This window comes from Hippocampus guttulatus, chromosome 18 (assembly GCF_054856545.1).
Source record: "Hippocampus guttulatus isolate MCC_2025c chromosome 18, RoL_Hgut_1.0, whole genome shotgun sequence".
In the NCBI taxonomy this organism is placed as follows: Eukaryota; Metazoa; Chordata; class Actinopteri; order Syngnathiformes; family Syngnathidae; genus Hippocampus; species Hippocampus guttulatus.
The window spans coordinates 2,749,565-2,767,483 of NC_141278.1; the positions used below are offsets into that span (position 1 = coordinate 2,749,565).

The following is a 17,919-nucleotide window of genomic DNA, read 5'->3' on the forward strand; positions in this document are numbered from 1 at the left end:
GGGCTGAGACCTACAATTTATTCTAACCGTTTAGGAGGAATGAATTAGGCAACTTCAGATCACATTTTAGAATGGACATTTGAGTCCATTTGAACAATGGCTGAGAGTGTTGTGATTGAACATTTCTTCCAATTCAAAATTTCACTGTCTTTCGAAGATGAATCGATTTGGACAAGAGAAGTTCCTCCCCGAGCCCGGAGCGACCAGGAGGTGGAAGCTGTTGCACGAGGTTTGTCGTCCAAAAACAAGGCGATACAAGAAACCCGGTGAAGCGTTTGAACAAGCAGCACCCAAGGGATCAAGTAGGAAAGCATGAAAGTGCGAGCACAGTTTTCACAGCCCGCCCGCGTCCACAGGAGCGATTTCATCGCTAACAAGTCGCCTCGCCGGGAGCCACCGGAAGAAAGCAACCATCAACCGTGTCGTCTTTTGCAAGTCGCAATGATGCTAACGCCTTAGGTAAGATCATAACTTTAAATTTATTCTCTTGACACGATAAGTTCTTAGCATATTGAATTACTCCATCATCTTTGTGCTCACTACCGGTGCTTTAAAATTCGTCATTTCAAAGCGGTCCGCGAACAGCATGTACTTGTCTCAACTGAACTGGTCCGTGACACAAACATGGTTGGGGTTGGGGTGGGGGTGGGAGGCACAGTCATAAAAACTCCCCCAATACATTTGGACTCGGCTCGAAAACTGGGTGGCGACCTGAACATTGTGATTGCACAGTCAAGTTACATGACCAAAGAGCAAATCATGGCGTGTGGCGTTCGAGAGCTTTCTACTTCATGACATGAGTCTGTCTTTAATCAGAGCAGCATACTGCTGCCAGAGTCAATCGTCATCAATGGCTCAAAAGGTGCGTGAGAAGCAACCACAAAGTGCTGTCAACATTTTTTTACGACTCGGGGGAGCTGGCTTCCATGTTTGCCTTTTTTTTTTTAAACTGGACAGTCTCTGATTGAATTGCCAAGAATTGTGATGTTTGACTCGCATAGTTGAGAGTGGCAGCTCTCACGTCCAGCATACATTCGACTCATGTCCACTTCTTACGGAATCAATCCCAGCTGCCACCGCAGCTCAACGCCAGCTGAAAAGTTGCAACTTGAAAGTTAACACAGGGACAAAACTGAATACGAGTACCATGTGTGTACATGATATTGAAGACAAAGTGGCCTTTGTACATTGTCATTCCAGAAATGCAATTACCTATCGTTTCATTTACTCCGACCATGTACGACAGGTCGCGGGAGGAGAAAAAAGAACCAAACCAAAATCCTCGGCCTCCCACACCACCGCAGGATGACCACTCGAGAATCTTTCCGGGACATCTTGGGCCTTTTCTGACTTTGATTGCGAGGGCGGGAAAACACTCAAACCTGCGCCGACTGCACGCGTGGAACCCGCTTCAGCCTGCGCTGGACTCGAAACGGATATTCTCCCGCTAACACCACCCCTCCCTTTTTTTTGAATCCGATCTTCCCTCGCCGTTCGTCACGATGCAACCCTGCTCGCAAGCCGCTTCTGCGGGGACTAAAACGAAGAGGACCACCTGCCGGTTCGTCTGTTTGCAGGCCGCCGATTGGCTGCGAGAAACAACGCGGACACCTTCTGCGTCGCTGCCGCCATCTTTCTGACTGTCTGACTTTTCATGAAGGGCCCTCGGGCCCCCTCTTTTCTCATTCAGACACCCCCCCCCCTCCCCATCTACGGTCTTGCTCTCCTGTGGAAAACCACGTCTGCTTTAGTGCTTTGCATTCCTGTGGTTGGACTGGCACTTCCTTCCATGAGCGAAAAGTACACCAGGAGAAAGGAACATTCCTTCAACCCTTGTCGATTTTTCAAGTTTTTCAAGTTTTTCGACCTCTCGCATGCCCCTGACATTTCTGCTTCTGATGAAACGGTCCCAGTTGGCGTTGTAGTGAAAAGAAAAAAAAAAGTTACATCTCAGGATTGAATGCGCGGTAGTTCACCAATGTTCCTTTCCGTCCAAACGTTTCCAAATATCCGTAAAACACGATCGAATAAAAATCCAGACATGCGCAATATAATGGCGCAGATCAATTGGGGGTGGATGACCACATCAGAGCTAGGGTGCAAAAGTGAGAACTTCTGCTGTCACGGGAATGAGTAGAGGGGCGGGGGGGACCTTCAGAGTTGCGGCGCGGCTTTCTAAGTTCGATGTTCCTGTCAGCGCCGGCGCTCTTTTCCTCCCTGCTTACGGGAATTCAGGAGACACTCACACAGCGTAACCACACCAACGCAAACTCGAATCTCATGCGGTTAAACCTTCCCGAAACTCCAGTCGGGCGAAAGTCCCTCATCCATGCGAAAGGTCAACAAGAAAAGCCTGGATGGAAAACACCTGACAGAAATGTGCTTCATCGTTTTTTTTGTTGTGCGTGTGCACGTGCGTGTGTGTTCCCAAATATTTGTGCACTTTCAAACCGAGAGGGAAAACCACGCAAAGTTGACCAGGCTTAGGCATTTTCTCTTTGCTGCGACTGTATTTGGACCGCGGCGAAAAGCAGGCGCGTGCGCCGAAAGAGCCGCAGTGGTGCGTCGGCACCAGGCCTTTTGTCCTGAATGAGAAATGCGGCCTGTGTCCACAGCCTTTTTTTTGGGGGGGGGGGGGGCGGGGGGGTTGTTTCTCTTTGTCACAGCTTGTCGCAAATTCAACCCGAAAATATCTGGCTATTTACCTTCACACAAAGTCAACCCCATGATCGACCCGAATGCACGCAGGCAGTGGGAGGGGCCCTCAGAAGAAAGTGGTGCGGTTTTGGAAAAGTTTCAATTTGACACCCACAAACACATGGCTAACTCTTTGCAGACCTCAATGGAAAAAAGTTCCAAGCGCATTGCCTGTGGCTGAAGTCCATTCTCGCGGGGACCTCTTTCGAGCAACGAGGTCCTCACGATTCACGATTGCGGCGCGCGGGCGTCACGTTACGGGACGTCGGGAACTCCCGTCAAAGTAACGGCGGCAAGTCGAGAAGAGAACGCGGCGGGTCGATCTGCCGACAAACGAGCGGCCGGTACGCCGTGTTCCGACACCGTTCGAGGGCGGATGTGGGGGGGGGGGGAAAAAAAAAAAAGCGAGAACAGGAAGACGCAAATTTGCAGGCTGGCTAAGCGCGTAAGGAATGCGGCGGACTTCAACAACATCCTGAGTGAACGGGGGAGGGGGGGGAGGCTGCTCTTTTTAGCCGTCCACCTCACCTCTTGAGAGGCGGGGCCTTTTTGGAACCCCGCTCGATCTCCCGCCGGCCCAAAATGGAGAACAGGTGCAACGTTGTGCAGTCGAACGTCTCGCGCCGGGAACGTCGCGACGATGCCGACGATGACCTCGGACATCATCGCATCTTCCCACGTTCCCATTTGGAAATTGCAACCGTTGGGTTGAACAAACGTTCAACATTTTCCCCACTAAAATCGCCACCCTAAAAAAATTCCTCATCATTGGCAGCGACGTCTTCAGATCGGCGTCACGAATACCATTCGAACGTGCCAACACTGAATTCAAATTGCCCCAATTTTCCGACGACCTCATTCATTCCCGTTCCACATGCGTCGATCTCATTCCGGCCATATTTGTCCACTCGTCCCCAAATTGCCGATGTGCGGTCGAGCCGTCCACCCGTTGCCCGAGGCGCTTCTCCTCACGGGTGTACGCGTTACGCTACCCGTCCAAAGTTTTGTTTAGCAGGCGCCTGCCGGGAGGTGTTTGGGCCAAAATGCTCTGATCAGAGCCCAACCTGTTCCAGCCAACTACGCATACGGGCCCTGTTCCAGCTGGAAGAAAAAAATGTCTCCACCATGATGGCTTTGATGTTTCGTTTTTTTTTCAGGTAATACCTTTTGAAACGATGGCCAGTAAGTTCTTCTTGGATCTGCTGACGTCAAGCCATGCTTCTGTGAGAACTGACAGACTGAGGGTCTGTTTTTTTTCCCCCCAGCTTTGGATGTTTTTCTTGATATGAAAACACTTCCTTTTCGCCCCCCCCCCCCGTTTCCCGGACTCCGTGGCCAGAAGCGCACACACAAAGTCGCTGTCGCAGAAAGTACATCATCAGTGGGGCTCGGGCGGCGCCCTCGATGTTGCAGAAGGCCTCTCGGCAGCCGCCTTGACCGCCTTTCGCTTGCGTGCCACATTTCCCCGCCTCGTTGATGACGGTCTTCGCAGTGGATCGTGGTCTGGCCGATGCCCGAGTCATTAGGTACCATCTTGATTGTGGCTGATACCTTTCAAACATTCTCGCTCCTTTTGGACTGTGGCCATTTTCTTTTTCAATGCATTCATCTCCCCGTGCCCCTGAAAATTCTTTCGAAATGGAATTTTACCTTGACTTATCTATTATCTATCTTAGTGCTGTTCAATTCATGAACTGCACAATTTGACATCATTCTTTTTTTTTTCTGCTTCTCCTATTTTTTTATTTATTTTTTGTGAACATTTGAAAATTGTGATTCTTTAATAATAATTTTTCTTTGTCGTCTTGTAGCGCAGGAGCTGACGAACGCTGCGTATCCCCCTGTGACCGACAATCTGCAGTGGCCGGAGACTCCAGCGCGTGACGAGCGTGCCACATTTAAAGAGAACAAAGGCAGTCACTTTGAAGTCGGCCGTGACGACTCCCACCGCGGCGCAGCCCTCCCCCATGCTTGTCTGCAAAATGATGGCTTTTGGGTGTGACCCGCGTCCACGCAGAGTGAGGCCATGCGCCGCGCAGGATTTACGTAAGTCACAAATAGAGCGCGTTTCATCTCGAGTCGAACAAACACAAATTGGCGCACACGACTCTCCCAGCTGACTTTGGGCCGTGCGCAGGCTCCGCTGACCGACGGGCCTTTCATAAATGACCGCTCAGACGACAACAAATTGAATTCAAAACGTATGCTTGGGACCATTGACCAGTGAGTCCATCGGTGCCGTCATTTGGCAGATATTGCAATCATTCCAAGGATCTTTGTTTTTGTTTCCCCCCCCCCCCCCCTTTGCAGTGGCGACATGAAAATTTGACAGGACAGCAATTCTGAGTCTGTTTGTTGAGCGCACGGTAGGAGAACCTCACGCCCGTGTGAGAAAGAACACAACGGTGATTGATGATAGGTCGAACCCGCTGCTGTGCCAGGTGGACGTGCGTCATTGGGCGGGCATGGAGTCAGCAGCCTGCCATGGCAGCTATGAGCCCGCAGTCAGAAACTCCCGGGGATTATGCAATGTTTGCGGCGGCAGAAAAGAGAGAGACAAATAACGCGTAATCATGCGGTTTCTGTGGAGAGGCGCCGTCCTCGTGCGCGGAACGAGGATGCCATGTTTGCACTCTTGCATGCAATCTGTACTTCTCTGCTAATTGGTATTGTTCAATACCCGAGCGCCATTCCTAATGATCAAGTATTTACTCAACACTCGACTCGAGCATTTTCAAACCACCGCCGCTGTCGACAAAGCGCTGCAGACGGAGCAAAAACAAACCAATGAATAACCAAGACAGTCGAAAGCTCAAAATCTGCAAAGCCAAAGACTAAAAATGAGTTCTTTGAAGGCGAGTTTTTAAGATGGGCAGCCTGGCACCGCACGTTGCCAATGTTGGGCATCCATCGCCCTCATTTCCCGGACCCTGCCTCACCTCACCTCGCCTCGCGGGCTCCTTTTTCGAGTTGTTGCCAGGTGGCACGTCAGAGACCCGCTTCTCGTGCCGCCCCGTGTGAATTGGAGCAAGGCCTTTGCGCCACTTGTGAGCGCGTGGCGTGTGGTCCGCCCCGCCCATCGGAACTCGGTTCTTGAGCAGGCGTGTCGGACTTTTTGGAATTCCAAAGTTTTCACCTCTCGGGCCAGAGTGGCACGGGTTTTTGTTTCTCTGGCGACACCCACTGGGTCGCTATTTAAGCCGGAGTCGCCCACCATCCTGTCATCAGTCAGCTCGGGAGCACAAACGAGACCCGGGCCGGCCTCCTGCCACAGGAACCGAGTCAGCGCAGCCCGCGAGGCACCATGTTCGCCAGAGCTCCGGCGACGCTGTCGCTTCTGCTGCTCGCGCTCTCGCTCGCGGTCGCGGCGGTAAGTTTTGCCAAAGGATCATCCGCCCTCGGTTGTCGGCCGAGCGAAAGCGTCCCCTCGGGCGCGTGTCGCCATCGCCTTCGAGCGGGACGATCCTTTTGGACGAGTGAAAGCTTTTCCCCACCCGGACGTCCCGGTACCGAGTCGAAAAACGGCTCCGCGCGCCGCAGCCGAAACGCGAAGCCGAAGCTCCGACGGGAGTGCGGTGTGATGGCGCCCTCTTGTGGAACTTTGGCTGAGTTCAACGACGGCAACTTGCCGAAATTCTTCCCAACTCAAAATCGACCGAAGCACTCTGTTTGATCGCAAATATGAGGTCCATCTCATTAGGATACATTCCAAGAGCCTCGTGATACCTCTTTTTTTCCCTTCCACAGTGTGACGCATTGTTTCTTCTGCTGTAACGGTGTTTTTGGGCAACGATACATCGAGAATATGCTAGTGTGTGGTATTGAGCAAAAGTGTCATATTTGTGAATTGTCCAGATTTCCTCGCTCAAGACCAAGAACCTGAAGCAAAATTGGCGCTTGGCAATTCTCCGCATATACTTTTGGCGAGTCCGACTGTTTTCGACGTCAGCTCGCATCTTCGACCGGCGCACACCTCCGCTTGTGATTTTGCCACAGAGCCTGGCCCCGGAGTGCTCGCAGCCCTGCGCCTGCCCCGCGGCCCCCCCTCCCTGCCCGATCGGCACCAGCTTGGTGCTGGATGGCTGCGGTTGCTGCAAAGTGTGTGCCAGGCAGATGGGGGAGCCCTGCAACCTGCTGGAGCCCTGCGACCACCACAAGGAGCTCTTCTGTGACTACGCGCTGCTGAGCGACGCTGACACCGGCATCTGCATGGGTAACGTCACGCCTCTCCCTTACCGTTTGAACGATTCATTGCTGCAGAGGTCCTCCAAATACCACGGCGATTTAGCGGTACGACGTTCATTTTTTTGTGGGGGCGGCTGGGGACAAAGAATTTGAAACAGCGAATGACATAACGACCAACAGGCGTGCGGCTGCAAGGAGAGCCCTACAGTGCCACCTGTTGGTCACAAACAGAAACATGACCGACCGTTTCAGCTGTGGCTTCAGCCTTCGTCGGAGCTGCCACTACTTTCTGGTCAGCTGCCTTAAAAACAGCTCAGCGGATCGGGAAACAATACTGAGACGGTTATTTCATCTTATTTTGAAGGACACTCTGACATTGGTCACGAGGGCTGACAACCCCTCTGGCACTGTTCCATGCCGCCCTGTCGTAATAACAACAATGCATCAGATGTCATGATTCGATGGGTTCTGTGAAATCAAGACCAATTTTCCAATTCAAAGCCGTGTTTCAAAAAGCTGACAAATTTGAAAGTGGCCCTTTCATCAAGTTGCATATCTCGTCGTGTGAAAACTCTTGAGGTCAGCATTGTCCTTCTCAGTTATGGGTTTGACCAGTGGTTGGTTGTTGGTCAAGCTCTCCGTCCGCATCTTTGTCCGCAGCCCAAGAGGGTCAGCCGTGCGACCTGGGCGGCGTCATCTACCGCAGCGGCGAGTCCTTCCAACCGAGCTGCAAACACCAATGCGTGTGCATGAACGGCGAGATCGGATGCGTGCCGACGTGCCCCGGCCTTGTCCGATTCCCGTCCCCCGACTGTCCATATCCTCGCCGCGTCCGCATCCCGGGAAGATGCTGCGAGGAGTGGGCCTGCGACCAGACGCCTCAGGACCACCACTACGAGTCGGTGATGGGCGGTCAGTGCCGACGACGTCACATCCCGCAGCGCTATTTCAAATCATCGTCATCGTGACCGACGATGCGGCCCTTCAAAGTATCAAAAAAGTAGCGCCGGCTCGAGGCATACATGTACGTTAGCCCTTGCCACGAGCCCTCGGCGGCTAGACACACAGACGGGCAACTCCTTCACTGACCACGTCTGCCGATGGCTCTTGCCATTTATTCACTGTAGAGGTGAACACATTTTTTTTACATCTTCTTGACCGGTCAAGAAGATGTAAAAATGTCGCAAATTCATTAAAAAAAAAAAACACTTGGATGCTGTTGCAAACTAAAAGCTGGCAAAACAATGCGACCCGCTCGTCTGCTCCACGACGATCAGTAGACTAAGCTTGGCGAATGTGCTAATCGCTAGCTGAAATGCTAATCGTAGACAAATGTTTCAAACGTCCGTCCAGATGTAAATTCCTCAATAATGGATGCCATCGCATCATATTTGCAAACGTTCCCTGTACGGCGAGAAACAGGAAGTGTCTGACGCAACATCGTCCGGTTATGACCTCAATGTACCGGGCAACGTAAAGCAGCTGCGTACGCATAGAAACGGACAACATACGACATTTGGCTCTTGGGTGGAGGGGATCGTGGGCCAAATGCACCGAGACGTTGTGTGACGCAATTGACCAGATCTCGGATTTATGATACCTTGAGCCCATTTTGTACATTTCAAAATTGCTCCTCCGTCTTTGCAGGAGCTTCTCGGATTCATCCGCTGCCCTCTTCGCAAGCCATCGCGGGCTTCGGGGAGGCGGCCCTCGGAGATCTGGAACCGGAGAGTCCCAGAGAGAACTGCGTCGTCCAGACGACGGAGTGGAACGAGTGCTCGGTCACCTGCGGCATGGGCGTCTCATCCCGCGTCACCAACGACAACCGACGTTGTCAGCTGGAGAGACAGACGAGGCTCTGTCTGATTCGGCCCTGCGACAGCCAGCAGGAGAAAGAAATGAAGGTACGCAAACCTCCTTTCGTCTGCTCGCCGGATTGCGTCGGGAACGTTAGCCTGTCTGCCTTCCTTCTTTCCTTCCTTCCTCTCTGGCGTTTGCTCGTCTGCGTTCGCGCGGCTTTTCTCAGCAAAAAGACTTTGGCTTTCTCCCACATTCGTGTCCGTCGGGATATCAAAGGACTCGATCTTGATCAAATGATTCTCTACCGCAGCGCGGCAAGAAATGCGCGCGGACGCCGAAGGCCCGGCAAGGGATGCGCTTCGAGCTGTCGGGCTGCGCCAGCGCCAGGTCGTACAAAGCAAAGTTCTGCGGCGTTTGTACCGACGGCCGATGCTGCACCCCCCGCGCCAGCGTCACCGCCGAGGTGGAGTTCCGCTGTCCGGAGGGAGACGTCTTCCGGAAAAAGATGATGTTCATCAAGACGTGCTCCTGCCATCTGGACTGCCCCAGAGACAACGACATCTTCTTGGCTTCCAACACGCGCAGGATGCTCGGCGACCACCAGCGCCACATGTGATACCGACGAGGCTTTTGCTACGGCCCGCATCCCGTCCACCTTTTTGGCCCCAATCGGACCCCCCCCCCCCCCCCCCCCCGCCACCGCAAAATCGAACCTAGAGATGGCGCCCGTGCGCGTCTTATTCTCAAAGTTGTCCCGAGACGCCCAATCCCATTGGAATATTGCAGCGTAATATCCAGCACAAAGGATTCATACGACAACATCGGAAGACGGTAGAAAGCGCAGAAACGGTCCGACCCCCCGACGTTCATTCCGAGGAGAGGGCGCGGCGTCCCCTCGGAGCCTCCGCTTAGTTCTCGCTGCCTCTCATTTTCGCGTCGGCGCACCGAAAGGCGCGGAGATCGGAGCGCTCAGGTGGGGCCAGGGGGAAAGCTTTTCGTCCTTGTCCGAGAACGCCACGGGATGTGTAAGCGTCATTGTATCTTGACGCGCAAATGAGTTCAACACCCGAGAGCGGTGCCTCGAAAGACACGATTCGGGGTCTTCTCGGGTCTGATGAGGTGTGCCGGTTTTGCAGGGAGGCGAGGAGACCGTCGCTCGCTGTGCTGGTATGTTTGGCCCAAAGGAAAAGCATTCGGGGCGGTTGACTACGTAGAACAGATGGTACATTGGCCTGACTTTGTGCGGGCCGCGTGGGCTCACGCCGACCCCCGACCCCCCAGTGACGATGTGAATGTGAGCGTGAATGTTATTTGCAACCCTTTTCTTGGTTAAGACGTTAAGAAAAATCGAACCATTGGCCCTTTCTGGCCAGAAGCTGGTGTACAAGTTTGTATTGATGTGCCAGACGAGCAAATGAAATGGACAAAAAGTCACAGGAATGCGGAGACGCCAAGATTGAGGGTTGCCTCCATATGACGCGTCGTTCATAAACATGACAAAAAAAGTCTTGGGCTCCGACATTGTTGGGACTCTCCAACATTCATTCAGTCCTTCGTCAAATTTGTATTTTGCATCCTGACTGACGTACTTGCAGCACGACTGACAAATTGCTGCTACAACTTGACAAATTCAAGACCAATTTGGCAGCGAGCAAACACATACCGAGTGTGAATGATACTTTAAGACCGTGTACGGTTTTGTACTCTTAAGTTATGTTTAACGCTGACTGTATTGTTTTAGTTTTTCCACTGTAACCACCCGACTAAGATACTCATGAGTTCTTGTCCATTGCACTTTTGTCTCTTTTCCAATAAACAAAGTATATTTTTGTTAGAGGTGCTGAATGTTGCTCTCGTTCTTGGGGTGGGAGTGCACGTAGGGCACAGTTGTCTTGTCTGTTCCTCGACTCGTCCATAACCGGCAGCTGCTAAAGCAGCAGTGGGAGTTCCATGTTGTGGAAAGATTTCAACAGTCAAGAGAACCTTATTCAATTTCTATGGACTCGCACGTTATGATCGCGAACGAAGAATTCGAAAAGTCTTTTCGGGAAGGGGAAAAGGCCCAGCCAGGAGACAGAAGAGGAGCCTGCGACTTTCAACAAAGAGAAGGCCGCATTTCAGAGACAGTATCGGGAGTCCTGTTTCAAATACGGGAAATTCACACGCACCAAGCCTACTTTGCCAAATAAGCGTCGATGGTGGACCTCTGACCTGAATAGCAAGTCGACCAATTACAGTTGGACAAAGTAGACCGTTGCGTTCGCAGTTTCGACAGCCATATTTTCGGATTCATTTCTGGAGTCACGGCACGAAGAGACCACTTAAGCAGATTCGGTTTGCTCCCTTTTCATTTTATTTCATTTATTTATTTTCTCAGCTTTGCACGTCTTCCTCTTCACCCGTGACAAGGAATGGCATTTTTACCGAACGTAAAGTGTGAGAATATATTACGACAGCGAGGTCATATTCACGACATTGCAGTCAACTGAACAGATGACATCCAAATACACAACATACTGGGCCCACTATTCAACACAACTCCTGGAAATAAACGAGAGGAAGAAAGGGCATAACTCAACAAAGACAGCAAAAATCTGATTTCAATCTGACAAATGGGCTAAAAAAAAGCCCCCCACACACACACACACTTGTCGCCGGTGCCGTACCGCGCGGCTATCCCAGCTCGAACTCCCTCGTTGTGCCCGCGAGCAGGATTTGAGGCACGCGAGGCGGACGCGGTTGCTCTCTGCTCGCTTTGCTTTGCTGCAGTGCGATCACCTCATCTGACACGCAAGTTCAGCCGCCAGACGCCTTCCTCTCTGGAAAGCTTCGCATCGGGACTACTGACGCATTTCCACACCGCGGACGGTGCACTCCGACAGGACGAAGTGCTGCGTTTTGCAAATGCCAGTGCGCGAGATCAACTTTTTTTTTTTCCTGATAGTTGGCGTGAGTTTCGAAGGTGTTTTCCGGCGTTGGTGTGATCTTGACGCAGCGGCGTCTGAGCGACCGCTCCCACGCGTCATTACGGGGCGTGGACGCCGAGTCCTGCTCGTCCGAGAAGAAATGTGACCTGCCGAGTGGATGAGAAACGACGGTCGAGCTGCTGGAAAAGAAGAACATCAAGGGTAAATAAACGCTCTTATCTTAGTTTGGTGTCTGGCAGCTATGATCGATCGTGACGATGATGCTTTCGGATTTGGAGGAGTTGCAGTGGAATTTAGGCGTCGAGCCTTTGGATATGAAGACACTGAACTTGGACGTCTCTAAAATTGAATTCAGCGTTTAAGATAAGATAATATAAGATAAGATAATCCTTATTTGTCCCACACTGGGGAAATTTGCAGTCTACAAGCAGCAAAATGGGGGGGGGGGGGGGGGGGTTAAAATAGCATTTTGATGCTTTCCCTGTCTGTAAATGCTGCCGTGATGTAAACGCTGCATCGGTCGGACCCTCGAATCAGAACAAATAAGGGACGAATATGTTTCACTCTCTGTTGTTTCACTCACACACTCAATAAATCGACGTGTTTGGTATATTTCAAAGTGCCTTGTTTTTGGGTGGCTGAAATGAAAAACTTTCATTCGCAACAGCAATAGATTTTGCTTTCACTAAGGATGACCAATTGCTGCAAACTCAACAAATTGCTCTTTTGTCATAGGCCGGCTTGCTCCAAAAATCCAAATGTTTGATGAAACAAATGATGCCGAGTGTCACATAAATTGGGAATCGAAGCACATCACAAAGGCTGGCATTTGAACAAGGCTATGTAGACTTATTATTTTTTGGATGGTATGAGTAGCGTAGCCACCATGTTTAATAGTAACGTAAACCTAGCTGTGTTCCCTTGTTTTAAAAAAAAAAAGAAAAAGATTAAATTTATTAGCAAATGTAAAAATTGGTATCTATAGCAGAGCACACAAATTCATTTGAAAATATTTCATCTTCAAGACGTGACCCCGGCTGAGACAGCATTGACCCTGTCACTCCTTGCACAGAACTTGTGGGCTGAATCAGCATTTGCTGCCTGCGCTGTGGCCCTTTATTTGTTTCAAAAAGTTTTTCTTAATACATCGTACTTGAGCAAACAATTTAAAAAAACAAACAAACAATTGTGTTTCATAACACAAAATTGTGTGTTTAGCCGTCACACAGAATCATTAGAATGTGCTCTAGGACTAAACATGAACTTAATGTTTTGCAAGTGAGCCAATAAAGACTGAAAAGAAGTTGCAGATGTAATCTGATAACTTTTTTTTCTTTCTCTCCCTTCTTTTCTGGTCCACTTTATGGAAATGTGACAACATCAAAAATTCTCCCTCTGGTGAAATGGTGAGTAGAACAGCATTATGCCTTCTTCTAATCAATTGGGTTGACAGTATCTGTCGAGAGAGTCACACACTTGTTCATTCCTATAACATTAAGGGAGTGCAGACTTATTTTTAATAAACTCTCATTGTGTTTAAAGTACTGCATATGTATACATTCTGTGTGTAAGCTTATGTTATATTATTAATTATCATTTTATGTTTGAGCATCATATTATTTCATGTTAAGCATACCTAAATTATATTCTATTGTTTAATAATTGCGTAGACATTTTTTTTATGTTGATAGGTTCTGATTGGCTGTTAAAGTAAGAGAAGCAGGAAGTGATTTCATTTTATGTTGATAGGTTCTGATTGGCTGTTAAAGTAAGAGAAGCAGGAAGTGATTTTAGTTACGGGAGTTGTGTTCTCGGACGTCCCGCGGTGCAGACGTTTTTTTCCCCCTCCTTTTGTTAAACTGATTTAAGGATTCCATCTCTCCTTTTGTCATTCGTAAAGAAGAGCCATCCACTGAAAAACAACAAACCCCTCAATTTACATGTGTATAGCACATTTCAACTGCCACAGTGGGTACCATTATTTTATATATATATATATATATATATATACACATTCAGATGTCTTTTACTTATGCTTGAGATCAAAACATATTTGATGTCTTTGTATTTCAAAGTAAAATGCGATTAAACTCGCCCACGGGTGAAAACGCTCCATATTTGTAGCTTTCATTTACCCGGAAGATGACCCGGAAGTACTTAAACACACATTTAAAGAGAAAAAAAGCGTACCTTCGTAAATATAGAAACCCCCAACTTTTTTTTCTCTCCCCTTCCATGTCACCTTCGGGTCAAGTTAATTCAAGGGACTTTTTCTTTTTGGAAGTAATCGGCTCATTTTGGTGGCTTCAAGATAGTAATTTGTTTCCAATGACTTATATTTTTTTCCTTTCCATTCAGCTTACATACCCCAGGTTAGTTTGGAAATTATTTGAGCAGGCCGTGTTGCAATGCTTTTGATTTTCACTTTTTCATGCTGAACCAAATGTGTCCAGCAGATCGCAGCCGAGAGCAATCCCGATAAAGTAACTGAACTGGTGGTCTATTTTTGAACGGATTATCGTCATCATATGACATCACGCTGACCCGCTATCGACATGCCGAGTGGGTTCTGATCTTGCTGAGTCAAACAATTGTTCGTCGCCGTGTACAATTTCAAATATCCTTGTGTTCAGAATAATACTGTGCGTTTAAAAATGTGAGTTCATATTTGCGATTAAGGTCCTGTTATTATTTTTCAACAAAAACAAGCAGTTTAATCTGTATTACGGTTGTATAAAAACAAATCGGATTTACGATCCCAAAATGTTGACAAATATGAAGCATTTTCTATTTGAGAGAAAGATTTGAATGCGGAAAGGGTGGCACCCTCCCATCTTCTCCGCAGGGAGCCGTGGCGCTCAGCGCCGTCACTTGACCTCAGCAGACGGTCTGGCTCGGCACCTGCTCCTCACGCCGGGAGGAGGGGAAGCTCCTCTCTACCATGGCGAATGTGGGGAGGGGGCTGCCGGGGCAAAGGCTGGCCTTTTGTGTTCTGATGGGGGTTGGCGTGTCGAGGTGTCCAAAGAAAGCGACGTCACCGTGCGGTCTGCTGATGCAAGGGAGCGTCGTTTTGAAAACTCCCACCCTCTTGACAAAAGCGCTCCAACTGGCTTAGTTATGCCAATTGCAGGCAGGCGGGCAGACTGCTGCATGTGTACAAGGCCGCTTGCTTTACGCTGTTGGCTGCTCGCTTGGTCCCCTTTGAGCGTCGCGATGACCCTTTTTTTGTGGAAAATGCTCAATGGTGCCATGTCCCCGCTTATTTAAACATTTTGAGAGCCTTGAAAAAAAATATGGCCAACAATTACGTCCAGAATGTTAATGTTCACATTAAAATGATCTTTTGTTTATTATGTACCCATTTATGCCGAAGCTTGCCAAAGTTTGCGCTTTGAACATCTATTTATGACATATGCATATTTTGAATGCGAAAATAAACTGATGGCCAGTAAGGCAAGCTTTATGTTTTGTCATGGTTACAACAGCAATCATGATTGTAGTAATTGAAAGCAGCACAATGAAGAAGTGGTTCGCCCCTCTGCCTCATAATTCTGAGGATCTTTGTTCATGTTTTGGAATAAGCTCTAAAAATGAATAGATGGATTTATAGAGTGCTTTTCCAGGGACCCAAGTATGCTTCACAGTAAAATCACAGGGCGATTAAAATGGGTCCGTTTGTGTCGTGACTATATAGTCGCGTGACGAAATGTGTGCAACAAATTGCCTACCCGATTTCAACATAAATTGTAATGATGCCAATGTATCATGCGACCCCAGCGGTGCAAGAATGTGACGTATGGAACTTTTAGCGGGCTACTCGTCCCGATGGTGGTTCCTAATCTTGAAAATGAATTCAAATGGAGAAAATTCCCATTGTATGGCACTCTTGTTGAAGGACCTCCCACGACAAATATTCATCGGACTAAAGTGCCGTACGGTTGCTTTCTAAGAGCGTTCTTTTGGTCTCTGTGAGTTTATTATTTACTCCTCATAAGTACAATAAAGGGCACTATTCCCACGAATCAGATTTAACATGCTCTCACTCGTCAACCAGTGCGGCCACATTACGTTATGTAACCAATGCAGTCCAAACACAATCGTGGCTATTAAATACTAAATAGACTCCCTGGGATCAAATTGGTAGCACCCCCACCTTTGAATTTATTGAAATGATTTTAGTCCCCAGCGCTCTCCCTCTTCCCTCATGCAGTTCCAATCACTGAGTGAAGATGGATGTATAGATTTTTATACGACTTGGGGATCATCAGTATCCTTGGTTACTGATGGTAAAGCTCTGCAAAGAACGACAACACAAAGGAGGGTGATTGGTGCGTGCTTCTCCCTCGACTGCTCCTATTGGCTGGATCCACCAACACTTGCTTCATTTCAGAGCAGCATCCCCGACCCCACCCCCATCCTTTCGCAACACACTATTAACCCCGTGTGTGGTCTTGCAGGCTATATGAGCAAATTATACAACAGGTTGATGAACCCAAGACCAACACCCCCCCACCACCAACCCAAGACCAACACCCCCCCCCCACCACCTCAATTTGTGCTGCTTGTTGACCTTTAGTGTAGCATGCCCTCCCGAAAAAGGATGAAACTTTACGGATGATTTTGCTGGTTATTTGTGAGCAACACATTTCCGTGCCCTAATCTCCTGTAAGAGCCGAAACACATTTCGAAACCCATAGAGATAATTAGCAAATATATAGTTAACATTCTACACCCAATACAATTACAAACAAAATTTCGCAGACATAAAATTATGCCAGAAACGGTTGTTTTGTCTCTTCGAGGGGCTGCCAGTGAAAAACGAACGTTTGGCTTGACTCTGTATTTATCTTTGGCCGTGTTCGGGATGTCAAGTTATCTTTCCGTGAAGTGCTCCATACAGGAAATGACAATAAAAATGTAAATTGCAAAATAAAATTATTACTGCTGTGACAAAAAAATAAAATGTAATTAAAAAAGATTATGGTTGTCTATATATCGAGCGCCGATTGTAATTAACTGATGAATAATTCGCAAAGGCGTATTCATTAAATGTCATCCATCAAATTCGGCTGACTTTGTCTTTGAGTACAGTGACTTAATATTCAGTTTCTTCTTGCTTAACGATGCACTCGAACCGATGATAAACTTTCGCTGCGCATTTGATTTCTAGACCAGTCAGTCAAACAATGTTTATTCATCTCTTCCATGTGTGGTTGGATGGAGCCCCCCCTTCCAGTAGCACCGAAGAAGAATTTGTGGCCCCTGCTCTAAATTGCGAAAACACGACCGCAAATTGACGGTGTCGGCGCCTCTCCCGCCTTTAAGACAAAGACGAGGGCATAAGGAAAAATTTGTGCTGGTACCTCAACACATTGCAAGCTGCTTGACGAACGCTTATGAATCACTACTTGGCTAATTCTTCAAATATAAGGGATTTCTAACTTGTAAGAGCCGACTTTAATTCACACACTGACGTTATTTTCTGCTGGATAAGCTGTGCTGAGCGGGTGAGTGCTCTCCGACATCTCTACGAGCCGAAACCCAGAGAATTTGTTGACATATTTTTTTCACATTGAGCGCCATTTGCAGACAGGTGCGCCCACCGCCCCCTTTTTTATTGTTTCCGATCTGAAACGAGCAGTTTTATTTTATGGGACTAAAAAAACCCAGTTTATATCGATATATGTCGAGTTATTCCCACTCCCCACCCCTTCATTTCGACCGGAGAGCGTCTCTTAGTCGATGCCGTTTCCAGTGCTCACATGAGCAGATGTGATTCATCGGTAGGTCCGCTTAAGAGGCAATTGTACGTTTCATATTTTTACGCTGTCTGTGTCCAACATTAGACGGTCTGAAGGCTTACCGTCCCTAAGATGAAAAAAAGACTCAATATAAAGGCGGGTTGGAGCAGGAATACAGCTGCTGATGACTATTATTCAATTATTATACACAGTCTTGTGTTTCGGGATTTGTATTAATTTTTTTGTATGTGGGTTACAACTGTCTTTATGAATCCTCGACTGGATTTTCACGTTTGCTCGTTAAGGCACCATGTCATTTGAGCAGCTCGAAGCCTAATGATCATCATTAAATATAGTGGACAAAGTTTCCTTGATCATCTTAACAATTTAAAACGCATTTAGTTGTGACTAATGGCTCCAAGAGAGTTCAAGAATTGTTGTCCGAAGATGTGATGGACGCATTCATAGGAAACGCACGGCCTGTATGTCATGAAATAGGCTCGCCAGAACATTTTTAAAAAATACAGCGCTCCGTGTGATGCAGTTCAATTCTACATCATCGTAGACGC

At 48.4% G+C, this 17,919-nt stretch overlaps 2 protein-coding genes and 1 long non-coding RNA gene across 7 annotated transcripts in view; all 3 read left to right on the forward strand.

The window, feature by feature from the left end:
* Positions 1-3,083: 3,083 nt before the first annotated feature.
* ccn2b (cellular communication network factor 2b) lies at positions 3,084-10,527 on the forward strand. Of its 4 annotated transcripts, none has more exons than XM_086137200.1 (8): positions 3,084-3,920; positions 4,037-4,223; positions 4,509-4,743; positions 5,008-6,067; positions 6,694-6,910; positions 7,543-7,794; positions 8,530-8,786; positions 8,993-10,527. In XM_086137200.1, exons 4-8 carry the CDS (start codon positions 6,002-6,004, stop codon positions 9,296-9,298), a joined length of 1,098 nt encoding a protein of 365 aa, XP_085993326.1. In that variant the 5' UTR covers positions 3,084-3,920; positions 4,037-4,223; positions 4,509-4,743; positions 5,008-6,001; the 3' UTR covers positions 9,299-10,527. The 4 variants fall into 4 exon arrangements, with proteins under 4 accessions (XP_085993326.1, XP_085993328.1, XP_085993327.1 ...); XM_086137202.1 differs by having other exon boundaries at positions 4,514-4,743; XM_086137201.1 differs by having other exon boundaries at positions 3,084-3,854; positions 3,963-4,223.
* A 553-nt stretch (positions 10,528-11,080) lies between these two features.
* LOC147190583 (uncharacterized) lies at positions 11,081-13,154 on the forward strand. The gene is made up of 2 exons (XR_015103782.1): positions 11,081-11,810; positions 13,024-13,154. It is a non-coding gene; the product is annotated as an uncharacterized LOC147190583 (long non-coding RNA).
* A 3,811-nt stretch (positions 13,155-16,965) lies between these two features.
* epb41a (erythrocyte membrane protein band 4.1a) overlaps positions 16,966-17,919 on the forward strand; it is a 28,917-nt gene continuing 27,963 nt past the window's right edge. The window contains exon 1 of one of the 2 annotated variants that reach the window (XM_086137152.1): positions 16,966-17,116. The gene's annotated coding sequence lies outside the window, so the exon portion shown is untranslated. Of the gene's footprint in view, positions 17,117-17,167; positions 17,393-17,919 lie in introns of those variants that run through there. The other variant, XM_086137153.1, reaches the window with a different exon arrangement.

Coding starts and splice junctions, on each gene's coding strand:
- ccn2b (XM_086137200.1), top strand. CDS start 6,002: ATGTTCGCCAGAGCTCCGGCGACGCTGTCGCTTCTGCTGCTCGCGCTC. Junction 6,068..6,693: donor TCTCGCTCGCGGTCGCGGCG/GTAAGTTTTGCC, acceptor ATTTTGCCACAG/AGCCTGGCCCCGGAGTGCTC. Junction 6,911..7,542: donor TGACACCGGCATCTGCATGG/GTAACGTCACGC, acceptor CTTTGTCCGCAG/CCCAAGAGGGTCAGCCGTGC.